This window comes from Cibotium barometz, chromosome 66 (assembly GCF_041138505.1).
Source record: "Cibotium barometz isolate CiBa-2024 chromosome 66, ASM4113850v1, whole genome shotgun sequence".
NCBI lineage: Eukaryota > Viridiplantae > Streptophyta > Polypodiopsida > Cyatheales > Cibotiaceae > Cibotium > Cibotium barometz.
Window position 1 is genome coordinate 556,554 of NC_141111.1, and position 22,590 is coordinate 579,143.

Here is a 22,590-nt window from a genome sequence, read left to right on the forward strand (position 1 = left end):
GCTTGCATGCTTGGTCTCTGACATATTTGTCCTTGGGACAAGAGCATTGACAATAGGCTCTCCATCCTACAAGAGAGTGGTAGAAATTGATTAAAAACAATGCAGTGCACATAAGTAGGAGGCACACAATAATACAATGAATAATCTCTTACAAACATTACCTTTAAAATGAAATGACCCCATCGACTAACCCTATAGTGCCACCAACTCAACCAGCTAAGAAGCTTAGGGATGTTTTTATCAGCTGCCTTGCCAGTTGCCCACCATGCTCGTATCCTGCGAAATTGCTGAAGGGCACTTTCTTTGTTTGGGGCAGTCCTCCACTTCTCACACATCTCCCTGTGCTTTTCTTGATGTGGGCTATAGATGTACCTCTGCGTGTGGACACGAAGGTTGTCTTCCCAATGCCATAAACATGACCTTTCCCTTTCAATCATCTCTTTTCCGTCGTTGAAGACACGTCTCACTGCATTCCAGTTAGCGCCAGCCTCATCCGCCATAAACCCAAAAAAATTTGCTACCTTCCCTGTGTGCTCCACCATTACCAAATTCATATTTTCCCAAAACATGACTTGAGCATCCTCATCCTCTTCTCTAAATTCACAAGTTGCTATTGTCAATAGCTCACCAATCCTGCATGCCACAAATGGAAACAGAGTTATATTAAAGACACAAATTAAGCAATGCTCTCTACCGCTTGTAACTTACATGTGGTCATAAACATGTGCTCCCATTGTATGCCATCCAGTATCCGATGCACATGATCAAAGCAGACCCATGCTTGATTAAGATCCCCATTACCATCCTTGTCCATTCGCCGAACAATGTCAATCCCAGAACCAGGTCCAGTAGTAGACATCTTAAAGATAAAGCAACGCTCAGTAGTAGTGGTGGCTTGCAACGGAAATCGAGAACCATGGAAGAACTCAAAATGGCATGTTCTTTTTAGATTAAGAATGGCTTCATATCCTTCACCCAGAGGCCGTGTTGTTTTTCGTGTTTGCATTACCATCTGCTTCACCCTGCATTCATAAAGCATACTTAGTGTATTAAAGATGATAATTGCATACTATTCTTTGCTAAATTGCACTTCCTACGTACTTTTTGACATTTATCAAACTTTGCAACTCTTGCGACATCTCCTATAGCTCCCTCTCTGTCATGAATTCTCCCTGTGCCTTGTCATCATCAGTGAATGCTCTTAGAACCACCTCCCTTGCCACAATCATTTGTACCTTTCTGGGCCCAGCGTTGTGGTCGATGCCCACTGCACGTGCTACAAAGGCCTTGATATTTCGTATCGATGCTCGGCACATTCCCTTGGAAACCATGTGTGTATGTTTGCCATAATGAATAAATAGTCTGCTATGCATTGATTCTTTTGGCATAAAATAATAGACACAAGCAGGACATTCTTTAAGACACATTGGCACATGCTTGTAGAAAAAACACTCAAGGTTCCCGAAGCTCCCAATTGCTAAATTCCCATATTTTGGAGATTTTATCAGCTGCCCATTCCAATGGAGTTTGTTTGGTTGATTCATACGTGTCCTAAAGGAGCAGTGCTCATTCATGCACTGGAAGGTTCCCCCGCAGAAGCTCTTCCTAAGAACAAAAGTTTTATTGGCCCTAGTTTGCGTTTGTGGCTTTGTCCAAATGTTGCCCTCGTATTTTTGCTCCATCCCTTCCATACCTTTCCCACCTTCAAGCTCATATGTACTGAACTCTGGGTACACCTTGGGAAGCTCTTTTACCTTGCCTTTGTAATCACAATCATGGATTAAAGTGTGCAAGACATCAGTAGGAGGTAACATGCGGATTATTTGAAAGCACGAGACCGCAGTATCAAACTGAACATCTTCCTCTTCCAAATGTTGAAAGCACTTTTCCACAGGAGAGACCTCTATCTCCTCTTGCAATGACCCATGTGCTTGGACATTGATTTCTTCTATCTCTTCAGTGTCCAAGTCACTGTAAAGCACAATGCACTCTAATTCAATGCGCAATGCAAAATAGAAAATGTCAAAGTCAAAGTTAATGCCACTTACATTGGAGTACTCTTTCGAGAACCGGGAGGAAATATAGTTGAGGGGCCTTGTTCTGGGGTCTCAAAATAATTCTCTGATTTGGCAATATATACAGAGGACAATGAATGCTCCAGGATAAAATATGCCTCGTCTCCAATCCCTGCATACAAGTGTAAAGGACAAATGGGCTCATACTCTCCTCCAATTTCAAGTAAGGCCTCCACATTTATCCCACCAATAGTTCCAAGCTTCCCCCGGATCATGTTGATTGACACAAGACATTTGCCATTCAAGAAGGGGACTCGGATGCATGCACCCATTGTAGAATGGAGGAAAACACGAGCCTCCCTGCATAATGCAATCACAACAACAATTAAGGAATTTACATTGAATATTAGCCAGAAATATTTTAATACTAGATGTTCTTGCTCTAATCAATAGCATATACTAGCCATAATACAATTTTACCAGGCTCATTTTAAGACTATGGGTAGAAGCAAATAAAAATATTTATTGCAAAAATACTCATAATGAAGGGTATCAAAAAGAGTACATGTATATATGTATATATGTTTGTGTGTACACGTGTGTGTATGTATACACACACACGCACACACACGCACACACACATATTTGCTTTGTGTTAGTTCTTGCGCTTTTTCATAATCTCCTATTAGATTTCAAAAACTCTACCAGTTGGATGCCATAGCATAACTGTGCTATAGATTTAAATAAATCGGAAAAATATTGACCAAACCCTTAAATTTTAGTGTTGAAATTCATTAGTGTTAGGATAAAAAAATTTGTCCAGTGCCTAACTTAGGGTTTTTAGTAGTCGGCTACTTCTTATGAAGCAATTACTTAAGGCTTTTAGTCGTCCTCCACACAGAAGCATCTTCCCTCGAGCACACACGCAGAGAAGCGATCATGAAGCATCATACGTCTCCCCAGCAAAGAAACGCTGATCTCATGCGCAGGGCCCTCTCCCCACTCCAATCTTTCTCCCCAACAAAGAGACACAGAAAGGTATCATCATCCATGAATTTGTGCTATTTTGCCTGAATGAATTTGTGCGCTCAGCGCACAAAATAATAGGATGTTTTGCTGCCGCCACACTCCACACACAGTTGTATGAGATGTGCAGCGTTACTTCTTGCTATTTTTCTTGAATGAATTTGTGCGCTCAGCGCACAAAATAATAGGATGTTTTGCTGCTGCCACACTCCACACACAGTATGAGATGTGCGGCGTTACCTCTTGCTATTTTTCTTGAATTAATTTGTGCGCTCAGCGCACAAAATAATAGGATGTTTTGCTGCCGAGCATTGACAAAATCATCACGATTTTGAGTTCGTTTCAAGCTTCGGGGGCGCTGCCCCCGAACTCCCCTGCCAGCCCCCCTTGGATCCCCCCGGCGGCGGCAGAAATTTGGAGAGAGTAGTGTAAGAACATGCTATCTATATGGTGCTCTCTCAAACACATTGCATAGACTGTCTCTCTTACTACTGTCTATATTATGCAAACTTTGTGTATACAAGAAGCTCAAAAAACTCACATTTGATGTCTTCTTGGTTGAGAAACGGCTCACATAGTCGAGAGAGGAGACCAGCAAACATGTGCATCTAAAGAACAATAGCACAAAAAGAAAAAAGTTTGTCCTTAAAAAAGTGTTGGATTGCGAAATATCACTTCTAAAGTTTATTAGTACTCAATATTGAATGCCTTCAGATTTGGGCTACCGAATCTTTATATATTTTCCAATAAATTTGAATGCCTTGAATTGAACACCTCAAAAGGGCTCCGTAAATATTTTCCAATGGAGATTTTTTTAAAATATTCAATACGGCTTTGAATGCCTTGGAATTTGGGCCAAAGCACTCCATATGATAATCTCAAAGATATTCTGTTCGTTATAATGAGTTGGCCGTTTTGTTGGATAGTGAATGTGCCACCTTTGTTTGATGATTGTGTTGCAGTACTGAATTTAATCTCTTTAGTCATGTGCCACCTTTTCTTTAAGTTTGTGTCGTATTACTGAATTTGCTGTTAAAATAATCAATTAATTATACAATACGAGTACAATACTATTTGAAGATTTGTTCTTGTATTTTTGCATGGCTATCTGGTTTTCAAATGAGTTCGAGTCATTTCACTAGAGCATCTTGCTTAAAAGGTTCTTGTTGTGCAAAAATGGATGAGTTACCTCTTGCTAAGCGGAAAAAGAGTGTGCAGGTTGGCCCAGGTGGTGAGAGCTCATCGAGACACACAAGGAGGCAAGCTGATTTTTCTAGCACTTTGGAGCAAGCCACCTCCTCAAACCCTACTACTACAGAGCATGCGGTACATATCATAGATGACACTAACCTGGAGGTGGATATGGATAGGCAGCATCTACATAGTGATGAAAGAAATGAGGAGGATGGACAAAATGTAGTGGGGGCAATTGAGGAAAATAAAGGTGATCAAAATGAGGGTGAGAATACTCAAGGTGGTGATAATGAGGATGAAGGTGAGAATACTGAGGATACTGGGAGAGAGATAGAGGGGGAAGAGAACACACATCCACTAGAGGATCAAGAAGAAACAGTTGTCACAACCCAAACTGAAGGAAGCAAGCAGAAAAAAAATAAGGTTGATATTTTTGGGAAGATTCTAGAGACATCTACTCCACAAGCCTTTTTAGATAGGATAGGAGTCAAATTTAGGATAGGAGTCAAATTTAGGTCTCCACCTCCACGTGTTCCTCTCTGTAGGATGATCCAGACGGAGGCAATCCGAAAGGTTTCTCCCTCAACAGATAAATCTCTTACTCGAAGCTTCAAAAAACTAGGTGGGTACATTGAGAGCATGGGAGCTTTCACAGTGTCAATTATGGACTTGGAAGGGGAGGAGACACCATTGACACAAGAGAGGGAGGAATCTTGGGATGAGCATTGGAGGACTGTGAATCAACAATTTGAGGAAACTCTTGCACTTGACCCCGAGTGGGGTCCGTACTTGAGCCGAAAAATGGTGCATATTCTTGATGGTAATAATCGACACAATGCTTGGATGGACTGCATTTCTACAGGTGAGTTCTCATTGGGATGTTATAGTTTCTTATGCTTCTTTGTCCTTCCTAATTTTGTGTTTTATTACAGGGTTTCAAGGGGATTTGTCCATGCATTGTTGTGTTCTCTGTAAATTTTATGTGTTCGAGCGGAGGGATGTGGGTGAGCTTTTGTTTTCATTGTCCAGGTTGAACAAGTAAGTTAATTTGTTATCAGAGTCTCCTTCTATGTCAAGTAAGTTGTTTGTACTCAAGAATATTAACATATTTTTTCTTTGTTTTGTAGGACGCATGATTATGCATTTGTGCCAACCACATTTGGTGATCGTCTATTTCAACTAAGAAGATTGGGAGAGTCCGACCTAACAACTCTCATGGCACATTTGGACAATGAGGACAAGCTATGGGTTGAGAGAGAGATGCAGAGTGCATCTACCAGAGGAAGGCCTAGTTGGCTTCATTTGCCAATCCAGATTATGACTTGGCTCTTGTTCAAGGATGAGATGGAGCAAAAAATTGATGAGGCATCAAATGGACCACTTGCTGAGTCTGCTAGGGAGAATGTGACTCGAAAGGTAGAAGTTCTCTACAGAGGAAAAACATCAAAATATGCAAGGATTGCTGATCCCTCCAACGGTGAGGCCTTTTGGTGTGCAGTGCTCTCCCTCCCATGGCACGCGTCAAGCAATCATGTGTCCACAGAGGAAAAGCTCAATATGATAGGTTCTGCTTGCATCAGAGACACAGATAAGGCTCACATTGTCAAGCTATTGGACAACTCTCAGGCTGCAGTGCGATCACTTGAGGGTATGCCAAATGATAAGACAAAGGTTAGGGAATGGCTGCACATGTACTCCTACTAGCTTCAGATCACGGAGCTGGGTTTGAGAATCCAAAATGATATTAAAAATGCCGATCGAGTCAGGTTGCCAGGTGAGAGCCGATTCACCTCTTTTGTTGTTCTATGCAGAAGAAAGTACTTCAAAAGGGCTTTCAAAGTGCACGAAGGAGGCATAAAATTTAGCCATGATATTGACCATCAACCAGGCCTACAAAGTGCTACACGGCGAGTCGTTTATAGGTTTTCCTCCGACATAACCCAGATATTCCTTGTTAAAAAACATGCATGCTTCTTTCTGTGTGTTGTTTTATCATTTGTGCTTTGGCTTGCAGATGGTTGCTTTCTGAAATTGAGGAGCACCAATTGGATATTTTACCCCCTCTCGCTAGTGTGTGGCTTTGTGTTGACAATCAATCTTATATGTATGCCGATTTGAAGCTTGGAAGAGTAAGTGATTGAATTTATCATTTTGAATCCATGATTGAGAAACATGTTCATATTGAGGGTGAGTTGTGTTTACCCATGTTTGTCATTGAACAGGCCATGTCAAGCATAGAGTCTCGTTTCTGCCCGTGGTGGTTGGACCTTGAAAGAAACCATGTGCCTGAGGAGGAGCTTGATCTGTATCGCCAACATAAGTCTATATTGGAGCTTCGTAGCCAGCAAATTGATCATAATGAGGCCACATCCACATCACATGCAACATCGATTGCATCGGCTTCTTTTCGTAAGTCATTGCCAGTGAATTTAGGGAGGGAAATAGTGAACGTGCATTGGAGGTGAATCGAGCAATGGAAGCAAATAGGGAGCAGAGTCAACAACAGACATCCAATAGTAGTGCAGGCGGGATGCAACCAACTGACATCATAACCAAGACATTGCAAGCTCCAGGTATGTGAGCTTCCTACCTCATCTCTATCGTGATCCGATTGTTTTGACTTGAGACTATGTGTGTTAAATGTCAAAAACCTGTCTATAGGAACCATTTATGCCTTCAATGTCAGTATTGAGGACCTTGCGGCTACTTTTGTGAACATGGAGGATGCATCCTCATTGGGAAAGCAAGTGCTTGATGCCATGAATGTTATTTGCACAGTAGGGAATGTCAAGAGTAGAGGGTCCGATTACTGTGTGGAGTTGATATTTGCAGACTTCCCCTCAAATATCATCATTGGAGGTTGTGTTGCAAACAAGGTTCCATATTGGAATAAGATTGGGGATGGCATGTATGACTCTACTTTTAAAGTTGTTGATTCTTGTCTCTCGGATCGAGGCTTCTTTACATGCCTTTACACTATGGAAGAAGGAGTGACCATTGAGCAGGTTGCACAGAGCGTTGGGTTTGGCATTTATCATAGACAGGTTGTGAGGTGTACTCCACCTATTGGGAAGAAGATGGGGGATGGCATGTATGACTCTACTTTTAAAGTTGTTGATTCTTGTCTCTCGGATCGAGGCTTCTTTACATGCCTTTACACTATGGAAGAAGGAGTGACCATTGAGCAGGTTGCACAGAGCGTTGGGTTTGGCATTTATTATCATAGACAGGTTGTGAGGTGTACTCCACCTATTGGGAAGAAGATGGGGCAAATGATTACTACCCAGGTATTGGTGTTGTTCTCTTTGGGGCTGTCATTTGTGCAAATCTTCCTTGTCCCATTTAAGGTGAAAATGCATGAACAACCAATGTGTCTTTGCTTGTAGGTCACTTGTCTAATATTGGTTGTTTTTGTTCGCTCAACATCTCCTGCTACAAGCTTTGTGATGCATGGGGATCAACTAAGGGATTTGGCACTAGGTGATGATCTTGATGTAGGGCAAGATCTTATCTTTGACATGTATGTATGCATTCAAATCAAGATAGAATTTAAAATGATTTTCGGTGATCTTTATGGCATATGGTTAATGGTTTGTGTGCGTTTTCAAGAGTGCCATCGGAGGATCTGGTGAAGAGAAAGGGTAGACCATGGCGGGGCGGTTGTCAGAGAGGTCAGCGGCTTAGCAAATACATCGTCTCCGTCTTCAGTCGTCCTGGGGACACGATTTTGGATTTGTTTGCTGGCACTGGAACTCTTGGGCTAGTGGCAGCATTTATGGATCGCAATGTCATAATGTTAGACAAGGATGAGCGGATCTATGATCACCTGTTAGAACCATACTCAGCAAAGGTATGCATGTTGAAAGGTATGCATGTTGAAAAGATAAATATGTTAGTAGAGAATAATTTTGTATTGATAAAGCTTATTTTCTTTTCTTTGTGTTCCTTGCAGTTATGAGGATCATATGTCTACATCAGAATGCCATTAGAGATAGTCTTTTTTTTAATTGAGACAATCATTTTTTTGGGACTATTGGAAGTAATGTTTTGATGGATGTTATGCTTCTGAATGTTTTTTACAATAGCATGTAGCTGATTGTTGGACAATTTTTATTTGGATTATAAAATTTTTAAATCCTATGGTTATGGTTTCTAAAGAGTATTATATTGTTGTGTCAGTGGTATGGCTATTAAAATTGGTGTGCATCTTAATGGCTTGATTTCTATGCTCTCTAGTCGCTGTGGTTTCCATGTGGTTGCAAACAATAGTTTGTTTCTATTAGTAGCTCAATGACCAATTCAACGTCTTTTTAGCGAGCCAAGTAGTATGAGTTTTGTAGTGATTTTTTATATCTGCACCATTCATTTGAAAATGCTTTATTTGTAATAGTCATTTTTAAACTTTTTTAGTCTTCTTTGTTCTGTTCATTATAGAGTTGCACTATGGTTTCACTCTTCTCTTTAACATTACATACCATGCCCCTACTTGCTCACTTTCACAAGGACTTTATTTCTACTCACTGCTCTGTGCTCACTGCTCTTGGCTCGCTAAATAGACGCACCCGTGAGTAGGGTGGAAAGTGGGAGGATGGAATGCTCCGACTTGATGGCACCATCCTACGGATGGGTGGACCCGATTAGTCGGGTAGCTTTCCAACACATTAAGCGAAAGCTCTACGCTAGATAAATAGGTTCTCAGGCAATTCTATTCTAGAAGACTAAGCCAGCGGACGGCGGCTGTGCCTTGCATGGATGAGGAAAAAATCATTGTCTCTAGGAATTAAGACTAATAGTTATCCAAATTATGATCAATTACCCCATGGGTGATTTGATTTTTAGAAGACCACGCTCCCCGTGTGGGATAGGAGTAGGTCTTACCTATGAATCGTATCCTTGAATCTCTGCATGGTCAAGGTGTTGATGAGTAGGAAATTTTCTCCAAGGTAAGACTTAGTGGACTATCTTAAGTGTTTCCTCTATTTTGGAAGGGGGGAACCTTACATGTGAAAAGACATGAGTAAGTGGAAAGAAGTCCTTAGTTTTCACAAGAAATAGGTGGTTATGCATGAGAAATAGGCATGGAGAAGAAGGGGGAAGAGGAGGGAATTTTCTTGACATTGTGCACATGCTTGGCTAAATCCCTTGTCCCTCGAGTGATTGGAACCCTCCTTGCTATTAGTTTTCTTCACTAGTTTGCTTCTAAATCTAATTAACCATTAATTAGTGAGGTTAGGATGAGTTCTTGGCTATAAGAGGAAGTTTAGAGGATGTTTGGGTGTTTTAAAGGTTGAGGCAACACCATTCCTTTCCAAATTTCACTAGTTTTCTTCACTAGTTTGCTTCTAAATCTAATTAACCATTAATTAGTGAGAGATTAGTGGTTAGGATGAGTTCTTGACTATAAGAGGAAGTTTAGAGGACATTTGGGTGTTTTAAAGGTTGAGGCAACACCATTCCTTTCCAAATTTCATCAAAATCAAGCCTAATTATGGAGGTATTCTTCTTATTTTGATTGAAAATGATAGTAATTAAGAGGGGGCAATGAAGCAACCATATCAAATTTCTGCAAACGCAGCAAACTAGCAAAGTTCAGATGACCAAAACGAGCATGCCATAGTTTTGCATCTGAAACTGCCTTTTCACAGAAATTACATTTACTGAATCTTCCACACACTTGTCATAAGAATTGAGCCTATACAGCCCACGAAACAAGGTGCCAGATGCAATAATCGTATCACCAGAAGTCAAATCATGAATAGTATATCTGTCATCCACAAATTTGACTACAAGTCCAAGTCTAGCAAGCGCAGAGACAAACAATAGATTCTTCTTTATCCCTGGCACATAAAAAGCATCTGAAAGTGTGAAAACGCTGCCATTTGCAGCAGTAAGCATAATTTTACCAACGCCCTTCACTGGGTAAGAAGCATTATTGGCACATGTGACAGTATTCCCATTAGAGACAGCCTCAAGACAAGTGAACATATCATGATGCGAGGTAATGTGCTTTGTAGCACCACTGTCATAATACCATACATCAGAGTCAACAAAAACTGCCAAACATGCATCATGTACAGATGGGTCATACTGGCAATACACGCTAAACGCCCATTCTGTATCCTGCACAACATTTGCAGAATCTGCATATGTAGAAGCATCGGCTATTGTGGCTGCATTTGACTTCTTTACCTCTTTAGCCTTTAGCTTAGGGCAATTCTTAATGACATGATTAGTTGCCTTACAATAGTTGCACCTGATCTTTTTCTTGCCTTTGCTACCTGTGGAAGGAGAAGAAGTTACAGACCTACTAATAGGAGAAGAAACAGTGGAAGGGGTTGCCTTACCACTTCTTCTCTCCTAGGCAGCAACAAATGCCTGATCAACTGCACGTTGCCTAGCCCTTTTTTTCATGGACTGCGCTTCTTGCAATAGCTTGTTGACTAAAGTATCATACTTGACAACATCAGGTCTGTCCTCAGTAACAAGTCTCCACATGGAAGCAAAAGTCTGATATGACTCAGGTAAAGCATCAAGAACAGTTTGCACAAGAGAATAACCAAGAATAATCTCACCTGCAGAAATCAACTGTTCCTTGAGATCTTTAATCTCAGCAAGAAAAACATTCATGTCATCATCTTCCTGCATAATCTTCGATTCTAGCTCTTTACGTAGGTAAGAGATTTTTTGCCTCGTTTACGACCTGCATACAAACCAGCTAGAATATCCCAAGCTTGTTTTGCTGTTTTAGCTGAACGAATATGTGGAGTGATGTTACGTTTGATAGAAAGTGCAATCAAGACATGAGCTTGCACATCTTTACCATCCCAATGAGCTTGTTCAGCAGTGGGTAAAACAATAGCAACAGTAGAGCTGCTAGAACCTACAACATCCTTAATAGATCCTACATCCACAGAACCTGGACGTACATCCATACCCTGCACAATGTTCTACACTCCTTTTGCAACCAAAACATGCTGCATCATGTATGCCCGAAGTGGGTAGTTGCTGTCTCCATCCAATTTGTAACATGCGAAATACATCATTACTGTTTATCAGCCATAGCCACAGCCATAGCCACTGACTGAAACTGATGCAAAAGTTACCTGTGAAGTAAAGACTGAACAGAAAACAACTCGTGCTATGTAGCACGGTCCACAATAGAATACGTATGCCTGTTTTGCAGAAAACTGCACTGTCAAAATTTCTGCATAAAATGAAACGCACCTGTACAGAACGTGTAATGTAAAAATGGAGCCTGAAACGACCTCAGATGCAATTTTTGAGAACGCAAATCCTTACGAGCTTATCTACAGAGTATAGGGACCTGCAACAAGCGCTCGTGAAAGCTCACCTCAATTGGAGAACGTGAATTGGAGGGTGCTAGCGGCGGCGTAGCCCTGGGAGCCGATGCCTACTTTGATACCAATTGTTGGAATTAGGGTTGCAAAAAAGCACACAAAGCTTGAAGAAGAAGAAGCAAGAATGCACACAACACACAGTGTATTAGATTGTGTCAATGTACAAAGATAAGTTAGCCCTAAAATAATGGGCGTATATACAAGTCGGGGGAAAAAACCTCCTAAAGAGGGAAAAAGTGCCCCGGTGGTCCTAAGCATGTTCACACACATCATTGCCTATATATATGGCAACAAACCCCACCAAGCACTCTCCCAAAGAACCTCACCCGCCGCCGAGAGGTAGGCCCAAAAGTTAAACATTCCCACAATAGGTGGACACTGTTGTTGTTGTGTATCTTAAGAATCTAAGGGAAGACCATCAAAGAAGATCAAACACTAAAGTTTATATCCCTATACCCTACACCTTGAAAAGTTTAAACATGAATAGGGATAACTAGATTCACGAACCTACGCCCATTCCAAGAGATATTGCAAGTCTTTTCTTCTTTCTGTCTTCACGAGTCTAGATTCCCATTGGCACCTTACTTCAAGGTAGCTCGAGTCTATGGAAGGATTTGAAGGATTGGATGGAAGGAAGGCTTGGATTAGGAATGGAAGAACATGCGGAACTAGGAAGTTCCAAAGAGATTGATAAGGAAGGATCCATAGAACTAGATGGAATTACCAGTGTTCCTATGGTTTGAATGAACAAGTTAGGGTAGTATTTTGAGGGAAACAAACTCAATGCAGCACTACCCCTAAATTTTGATAAGCTTCAAGTCATCCTAGATGACAAGGCAGGAGTGAGAATTGTTACCAAATAATATTGGGAAAAATGGGAAAAACCTCCTATGGTGGATGACATCGCATTGATTGTGAAACTAGTTGATGTAGCCACCACGAATCCCATAGCTCTTTTGCGGGATTTAAAGATTCTCGAAACCAATTTTTGACACACCTTTGGGGTGATGAACTTTGGCCAGTAGCCTATTTCCTATGATTGCATCTTAGGATGAACCTTTATGAGAAACCAAGATGACTGGGACACAGATCACATTTACATTTACATTTAAAAAAAGACCAAATGCTAAAGGTCAACCTACGCACTTGGAAGTTCCATCCAATGAGTGGGGGATCCTTAGCTGAGGATAGTAATTACTGTGAGATCTACAACAATACATTTATGCCAAATGTGCCATAAAACATGGACGATGAACGGGATAGCATGGAATTCGCACCTCTCCCAGAGCCGAACTCTAAAAACTAGATGCACATCCTTTGCTACCATGGACATACTTTCAAAACGCACTAGTACAAGATTTGCCACCACGACAGAGACACGCAAGAGATGACATCCCTCTTCATGCTCAGTGCCGCAAGTATGCCCACAATGGTATGAGCCATGAGCCTATGAGCATCAAAGAGACCCACCCACAAGACCCATAAAACAAATGGTTTCATAGGAAGGGAAGCTTACATCTTCCCATTAGAATCTGAAGAACATTGGCTAAGATATGTGGAGGCTATTAACGCACATTCCTACTTTTGCCAAGTGTGGCAAAAGGAGCTCAATGCGTTCCCCATTCCAGTTAACATTGCAACCACAAAAAATGAAGAGTCAGAGCCAATTTCTAATCCAAATCCCAAAAGCTTTGCTGCTCTACACATAAAACACGAAACAAAAAGTTGGCACTAGCCACCATGAGAGAGGCCAAAAAAAGAATGGATGAGGAAAGCGGGCTATGCAATGACTCTAGCAAGTGGTAGAGTCCGAAGGACCCTAAGCTAAATGCCCATCCCCACGCGCAGCAATGCCAAAGTTGTAAACCAAATCAACATACTACCTTGCACAAGAGAGGGAGAGAAGAAGAGAAAGATGTCATGCAAGGGTCGGTTTGGAGACTAGCACTTAGCCAACCCTAATGAGGGTTAAATCTCCGATGTGAGGCTGCTAGGGGCTCACTCTTGACCCACATGATAATCTCCTAACTACCAGGGGTACTAGCCAGCCAAGGATTAGGCTATTACACTATGTAAAGGTAAATATGAACGTTTATAATTTTACTTTTATGTGGTCATTTTTCTCGTAGCCCGATAATGCCTAAAACTTTTATACTTCTCATGTGATATCTGAACTTTATTGAGTCCTTCTAGAATACTGCTTAAACAAGCAATGTGGATAACCACTCCTAACCTGACTTAACCAATATTCTAAATGGCCTACAATAATGCCCCATATCTATTATCACTTCACTTAAAATATAGATAATATTTAAACATTGAGAATGATCTCATGCTACTTAAATATAATGTATAATCTGTCTGTCTTTATATTATAATTTGTCTGTCTTTATATTATAATCTGTCTTTATATTATAATCTGTCTGTCTTTATACTATAACTTATAGTGTGTTTTACACTACACATACCATCATATGAAGTCAAATGAAAATGAAACTTTTATGCTGCTACTCAATAAAAAAATAACATTTATTTTAGAAAGTGCTTTCATGTTCATTATTAATCTCTTCGCTATTCACCCTCCACTAAACCTACAAATTAGGTCATTTTACACTACATCTCCATGATAAAATCATTTTCTATAAAATTCCTTTTACACATACATTAAGCATAAAAAATAAACCTAATTTTATTCTTAAACTTTTTCTAAATTCTTATCCATTTATCAGATATTTTTTTTTAAAAAAACTCTAAAAATCAAAGAAAAATATAAATTATTTTTTAAAAATTCATTTTCTATCAAAAAAATCCTACAACAAAAATTTAACCATTCCTAAACACACTCCTAATTTTAAATATTTATGAACCATATTTTCTAATTATTATTTATCATATTTAAATATTATAGCTTATTAAAATAGCATTAAAATCCTAAAAAGCCATATCATCTCTTCATAAAACATGGTAAGAATATTTTACATTGTAAATAATGATTCATAACATCTTTGATATAAAATTCAACACTAAACTAAAAAATTCACCATATTTCTTTAAATTATTATCATAAAACATGGAATCTTCATAATTAATTAATAATTAACAAAACTCATCCAATAATTACCAAAATTTCAGAATAGTGTTTTTTCATCATTATGTTAATCTATTTTAAATAAAATTTTAAAAATGATTCATAATTAAATTAGTTCCTTTGTTAACTGATAATCTATCCTATTTGGGTAAAATACTTAATTATTGTCCTAAATATGATTATATTTCAACCAAATTTTATTATTCACTAAATTTTAACACTAATCACTAAAATTAATCATTTCATGAATCACGGACCATTGAAACATATTTGTGAAGGCTGTATTTTGGGCAAAATGCAGCGTTCTGCATTTCCAAAGGATGGTTCTGTGTGGGCCACTCACAAATTGCAACTTGTACATAGTGATGTATGTGGGCCTATGCAAACTCCGTCATTTGGTAAACACTTGTACTTTGTGACTTTCATTGATGATTACTCAAGGCATGCATGGGTATATCCACTGAAGGCAAAGTCTAAAGTGTTTTTATGCTTCAAACAATTTTTGCTTATGGCTGAAAATGTATCCAATTGTACTGTGGGCACCCTCCATTCTGATCGAGGGGGGGAGTACATGGCTAAAGAGTTTGGGCTAGTTGTGGGATAAAACACCAATGTACAGTGCCGTATACCCCTCAGCAAAATGGTGTTACTGAGAGGAAAAACAGGTCACTTATGGAGATGGCACAATGTATGGTCAAGAGCCAAGCTTTGCCACATGCGTTTTGGCTTGAGGCTGTCATTGTGTGCTGCATATGTACTCAACAGGTGTCCCACTAAGGCCTTGCAGTCTGTTACTCCATACGAAGCTTGGCATGGTAGGAAGCCTATATTGGTCACTTGTGTGTCTTTGGTTGCTTGGCCTATGCTTTAGTGCCTGTGCAACAACGTAGAAAATTGGATGATAAGGCTATCAAATGCATTTTTGTTGGTTACAGTGCTGAGAGCAAGGGTTACAGATTGTATAATCCGCAGTCAAAGCGTATCTTGATTAGTCGAGATATTGTTTTTGTGGAAGATGCTGTGCAGCCTTTATTATCATGTACCAAAGAGAGGCGTGAGCTCACGGGATGTATTTGATACGTTGTTGCCTCTGTTTACAGGTGGGAATTCAAATGTAAGTCCTAATGTTTACAGGTGGGAATTCAAATGTAAGTCCTAATGAGGTAAATATTCAGCCTATGCAGATTTCAAACGACATCATAGGTCAGCCTATTTCTGATGTAGATTTACAGGATATAATTTATGAGGATAGGGCTGAAAATGAGCAGGCTAGAGGTATGCCTAAATGGCTAGTGCAAACCTTGGGTGATAGTAAAATTGATGCACCTATTTCTAGTCGTACTCGTTCAGGTTTTCAGCATGCCTCTTATGCATCAGATTGTTATGCTTTGGCTGTGTCTAGTATGTGTGAAGAGGAAGAACCTCTTTCATTTGATGAGGCACAAAAATCAGAAAATTGGTTGGCTACAATGCAAAGTGAATATGATGCTATAATGAAGAATGGTACATGGTCTTTGTGTGATTTGCCTATTGGTAAAAAGGTCATTGGATGTAAGTGGGTTTTTAAGTTGAAACGAAAGCCAGATCGCTATAAGGCTAGACTTGTTGCAAAGGGTTATGCTCAAGAAAAGGGCATTGATTTTGATGAGACCTTTGCTCCCACTTGTTGTATGACTACCATTCGTAGCATTTGTGCATTGGCAGCTCATAATGGTTGGAATGTACATCAGTTGGACATAAAGACTGTGTTCTTGAATGGAGATTTGCATGAGGAGGTGTATGTATCGCAACCTCGTGGTTTTGTTCAAAGAGGGCAAAAAAACAAAGTGTGCAGGTTGAAAAAGGCTTTATATGGTTTAAAGCAAGCTCCACGAGCTTGGTATGAAAAGATACATGCATATTTGACTGCACATGGTTCTCAGAATAGTCCAACAACAGAAAGCACTTTGTATGTTAAACGTGTGGATGATGTACATCTAATCATTGCTCTCTATGTCAATGACATGCTGCTCACAGGACCAAATGAGAGTCATATTACTGATTTTAAGGCTGATTTGAATGTCTCTTTTGAGATGTCAGATTTGGGGCATTGGCATCATTATTTGGGGATACAATTTAAGCAATGTGATAGAGGTATTGCTTTGTGTCAGACAAAGCATATTGAGACATTGTTGCGGAGATTTGGCCTTGAAGACTGCAAGCCTATTGCTACTCCAATGGAGACAAGTTTGAAGTTGAGTCTTCATGATGCTGGAGATCACTTTGATGTCACACTCTATCAGACAGCTGTTGGTTGCCTCATTTATGTATGCATTACGAGGCCGGACATTCAGTTTGCAGCCTCATAGGTGAGCAGGTTTATGCATAGCCCAGGGTCTCAGCATTGGAAGAAGAGGCCGGACATTCAGTTTGCAGCCTCACAGGTGAGTAGGTTTATGCATAGCCCAGGGTCTCAGCATTGGAAGAAGGCAGTTAAACGCATCTTTTGCTACTTGAGTGGCACCATACATCTTGGGCTGTTTTATGCCAAGAGGGGATCGTTGCCACTAGATTTACATGCTTTTTCAGACTCAGATTGGGCTGGTTGCTATGACACAAGAGTGTCCACAAGTGGTTTTTGTTTCATGCTCGGTAGCTCATGCATATCTTGGTTGAGCAAGAAGCAACCTACTGTGGCCACTTCTAGTTGTGAAGCTGAGTACAAGGCAGCTTTCATAGCTATGGTTGAGTGTGTGTGGATGAGACGGTTTATGGTGGCTAACTTGGGTGTTGGACAGGAGTCTGCCACCTCTATCTACACTGATAGTCAGAGCGCATTGGCATTTGTGAGAAACCCAGTTTTTCATGCTCGCACAAAGCACATTGAGGTGCATTATCACTATGTTAAGGAGAGACTCTCAGCAGGAGAGACTCTCCTTAACATTATCACTATGTTAAGGAGAGACTCTCAGCAGGAGAGATCAGCTTGGCATATGTGCACACAGGACAATCTCGTCGATCTTTTCACAAAGGCACTTCCTCGTAAAAAGTTTGAAGCTTTCCGCAAAGCTTTGGGCTTGCTCCCCTTTGTGGACTAATCTACTTTGGGCATGGCACTTCCCTATACATGAGTGCCAGCTCTCGTTCACACCATCACTCCCAAGGGGGATTTGTTGCCATATATATAGGCAGTGATGTGTGTGAACACACTTAGGATCGCCAAGGCACTTTTTCCCTCTTTAGGAGGTTTTTTTCCTCGGCTTGTATATACGCCCATTATTCTAGGGCTAACTTATCTTTGTACATTGACACAATCTAATACACTGTGTGTTGTCTGCATTCTTGCTTCTTCTTCTCCAAGCTTTGTGTGCTTTTCTGCAACCCTAATTCCAACAGGGTTTGAGACTTCCGTTAAAATCTCCTCGGTTTCCTCGGTTCATTTTAAGTTGGGCATAGAGGAACTTCCCATAGTTTGAAGTGTTTGAGGTTTCTCCTCCAATTGAACTTGACAATCCTTGACTAACTCCTGAGCAGCATTCAGTTCTCCCTTCTCCTCGATTGGGTTTGGATATTTGTCTAGCTTTCCGGGCACACAACTGGGGTCTATTTGTTCTCTTTCTTGAGGGTCAAATGGTAGTATCTTTTCTTGTCAAATGAGGAAGATGACACATTGGTAGTTGTCCCCTCGTCGGACCCACTTTTTATGATAAGATGGATATCTCCTTTGTCGATCTCTATGGCCTTTTTACTTTGAGAGCGCCTAGTTGCCCTTTTTCTCCCAACGCAGGCAGGAGGGTGCTTGTTTAGGATTACGGATGGTGCCTTTTCAACAAAGACAACTATAAGAAGTCCAACAAAGGATCCTTCAAAGAATCAAATCCAAAGAAAGACTTCCCCAAGAAGTCATGCAATTTTTGTGGAAAACTAGGGCATGAGGAAAAAGACTATTTCTTTAGAAACAAGGCTCGAAAAGCTCTACTTATAGGAACAATTGACATCTCAAGTGAAGACGAAAAGAGCAATAATGAAGAAGGAGCCTCAGCAGAGGCTAATTACATCAAGGATGATTGGGCCTTTTCGACCATCTAGGGCCTACCTAACTGTAGTCACCCCTCTATCCTAAGCAAAATGTAAACATAACTAGAGCTGTAAAATAGTAGCTAGAGCTATCATTGTCATCTTAGTAGCCATGGATATTTTGTTGAGGGAGGGTGTTGAAAACAATACATCAAACTATCCATGTAACATTAGGGATAAGGGCATATTGAAATGGATCTATGCCAAGAATCAAGAAATCAAACACACAAAAGACCAATTCTAGCATCCATTTGATGGGAAACAAGCACACATGAGAAATACATGAGATTATGAAGAAAATAGAGAAAATTTATATGACATGTAGCAAAGGAGGAATGTGCATAAGGCCTAAGTGATTTAACCTCTCACCATGAGGATGGCTATCAAGCTTGCCATGATCCCTAGACCATGTGTGACCATCTCCAAGAAATGATCCAAGAGTACATGTAGATGTTCGAGTGATGAATGACTAAAAGATCCCTATAAAATGAACCCAAGGCCCTATTTATAGTAGCCTTGTTCATGTGCATAAGGCCTAAGTGATTTAACCTCTCACCATGAGGATGGCTATCAAGCTTGCCATGATCCCTAGACCATGTGTGACCATCTCCAAGAAATTATCCAAGAGTACATGTAGATGTTGGAGTGATGAATGACTAAAAGATCCCTATAAAATGAACCCAAGGCCCTATTTATAGTAGCCTTGTTCATGGCGCATTACTTACATGTTTTGACCTTATTTTGTGCTTCATTTACAAACTATCTCTTCCCAAATATTTTATCCTCAAAATCATACAAGATATCTATAATTCAACATAGCCTCAAATGAAATTAATAGGAAGTGGTGAAGGTCCCAAATATACTCTCCAAATGTAAGGAAGTCCATGAGACTTCATCTCCAATTCATATGTGTGAGTCTCCAAAAGTAGCCATGTTGAAGTCCATGAGACTTCATCTCCAATTCATATGTGTGAGTCTCCAAAAGTAGCCATGTTGAATTAGTATGAACCCATGAATCCATATCATGAGCAATGTAGAACTAGACCCTCCAATCATGAAAGAAGTGCTCTTGAAGCATAGTGGGGACTGTTATGGTAGCCCATGTCGATGTTGAAACCACTTGCAAATATTTCATGAAAACACTTCAAAATGAGCCCCAAATAACATGTGCATGATGCCAAAGCATCTACATATCATAAACTACCATCATAGTAACCATTAGAGCTCATTGAGATCATCAAAAGACTCCCAAAAGTGCCTTTGCCAAATCTGTCCAAAAAATTCTAGAATGCACATCTTCCATTGTAGGAGTCATAAAAGCCCATATAATGCATACCACATCCTCCATAATAGACCTTGTTGTTGCACATAAGAAAGTGGTTTCCATGCATCCTTATCCATAAGTAAAATCCACTAAAATGTGAACATCTCTCTCATAGATGAATCCCACCACCAGGGTCAAATGGAAATGTATCCTTTTGAAATGTTGTGGCATCCACAATGTGACCATTATTCCAACCACCAAGATCAAATGGTAATGCATCACCCTCTTTTATGAAAGAGTGATCCTCATGTGACTCTTCAACTTGTGTTCCTTCATGATAGTCCTTAAACTCTTCAACTTCATGAGACTCCTTAGTATCCTCTCCTCCATGTGATGGATATAAGTATCACTTAGTCCCAAGGATATGATGGCAAAAGCCTTCTCATCCTTGCCAATTCATAAAGTTTTCTCATCCTTGGTGTTTGGCATTTTTCATTCCCATTTTCTACACCCCATAGCCCTTTTCTCATGAGAGTAAACTTAATCTTCATCTACCATGTATGAAAGCTGTACCTTTCAAACTTATCTACTTTAGTTGTACTAGCCATTATGTTGGGTAGGTCTTACCTCTCTTGGCATTGGAAGCCAAAGGGCAATGTCCAAACCTTACACTGATTTGAGATGCAAAGCTAGAAACGAAAGACCCCCATCACCATAGAGATGCATGTTAAAAGACAAAAACTTTGAAAAAACCCTGACTTTTTGCAAGATGACACATTTTTGGCGTCGTTTGCCAAGGAGCCATCTCTTGGCTTTTTCCATTGTTTTGCCTCTAATCTACTTATAACCCATTGCCCATTATCTTGATTAATGATTTCCCATGAAAAAGATGTGGATTTGATGGTGATTTGTGTGAGATTTGGTGTAGAATAGCTCTCTTTTTTGTTTTTGTATAAAGAATGCTTTTTGCTTAAATTTTAGATTAATTTGTTTTTGTATAAAGAATGCTTTTTGCTTAAATTTTAGATTAATTTATTTTTTTTGGGTAGTTTTTCATGTTCTTAGGGCTTGCACATAGTTTGTATTAGACTTAGTTTGCATCGCATCAAACAATGTAGTAGAATGCAATTTTTAGGGAATTTTAGCTCTCTTTAGTATTTTAGCTCTCTTTAGAATTTTAGCTCTCTTTAGTATTTTAGCTCTCTTTAGTATCAAACAATGTATAGAACTAAGATCATTAATTTTAGTTTAATTGTGTGTCTGTTATTGAAATTGTTTGGATTAGAGTGTTAGCAAGCATTAGGAGTAGCTTAATCTTTCAAAAAATTTCTTAAAACCATAAAAAAACCCTTGAATTTAACTAATTTCTCTTAATGGATTGGTTTTTGTCATTAAGGGTGATTAATCTTACTTAAGAGAAAAAATTTAGAAAATGTGTTAATTGGGGTCTAAATTGATCATATGAGTAGTCTAAATTGGTGTTTTTGAGTGGTTTGAGAGCATGTAGATGCATCAAAACATAATTAAGAGTCTAATTAATCCCCTATTTTAGATTAATTTATAGAATTGTTGATGCACAAAGATTAGCATTCTCTTGCTCAATGATGTGCTCAATTGTTAAAGATCCCTGCCCGCTCTGCGCAACGAATTCGGGGGTGCTAGTAGCAGAAGTAGCACTTCTTACGCAGGGCAGAGCCTTTCACTCGAGGCCTCACCCATGAATATCCGAACAAGAGACAAATCCCTTAGTTCTTCCAAAACCGAACCCAGAAAAACGTCCCTCACCCAAAAAGCATGGGCGATTCCTCCAAGATATTTTTATTCTAACGTAGTCAAGAGTCTTAACTAACCTAACTGATCCGACCGAACCTGTAAGTCACATGGTCAGATCAAGGAAGAAACTTGCACTTGGATCATAGAGACCAACGCTTTTTTCCTCATCGTCGAGAGGCACAGCCGTTGATTCTTTTCTATAGAAGAAGACTATTCGGGATTTACTTCATCTATCGTACCATAACAGAATTGAGTCTCATTTTAGGGATCCATCGGTCCAGCCTAACCCCATCCAGTCCCATGGGTTAACCAACTGCCCAACCACTGTAGTGATAGGATCCATTTAGGAATTTGGTTATGTTTTGTCCCGGGTACCAGGGGGAAAAGAGTTCCCAGGCCCCCTAGTCGGCGCTTCATGCAAACTTCAAGATAGTCACACCACTTACACACCCAATATGAAATTGCATTTTTCACAGATTCAGATGTCTTTAAAACAATCTTTTAATGAAACCCTAGTATCACTGATCATAATCCTCCAAAATATCCGGTTGAATTCTAATTTCCAATCATTCCTTCATCGGTGTACCTATGGCATCATTGGCAACAACCAGAACGCTTACCACCTGTCCACTCACGGGCCTTTTCAATAGTTCCTAGCTCATAGTACCCGGAAATATATTCACTTATAAAAATCTACATGGACTCTCCATTGAAGATCAGCAAGATCAACCAACAAATCCATATAAAAGAGCATTAGACTCATCCGTTGAGGATCAGCAAGGTTAATCAACCAGATCCATGCCCGGTTTCAGGAAA

At 39.9% G+C, this 22,590-nt stretch overlaps 2 protein-coding genes across 2 annotated transcripts in view; one reads left to right on the plus strand and one right to left on the minus strand.

Moving 5' to 3' along the window:
* Nucleotides 1-22,590, minus strand: part of LOC147602642 (pentatricopeptide repeat-containing protein At3g16610-like) — a 255,088-nt gene that overhangs the window by 143,728 nt on the left and 88,770 nt on the right. The gene's annotated exons all lie outside the window — the stretch shown is intronic.
* Nucleotides 4,736-5,277, plus strand: LOC147602646 (uncharacterized). Its single transcript, XM_086797590.1, has 2 exons — nt 4,736-5,097; nt 5,168-5,277. The coding sequence occupies exons 1-2, from the start codon at nt 4,782-4,784 to the stop codon at nt 5,275-5,277; spliced, it is 426 nt and encodes a 141-aa protein (XP_086653716.1). The 5' UTR covers nt 4,736-4,781.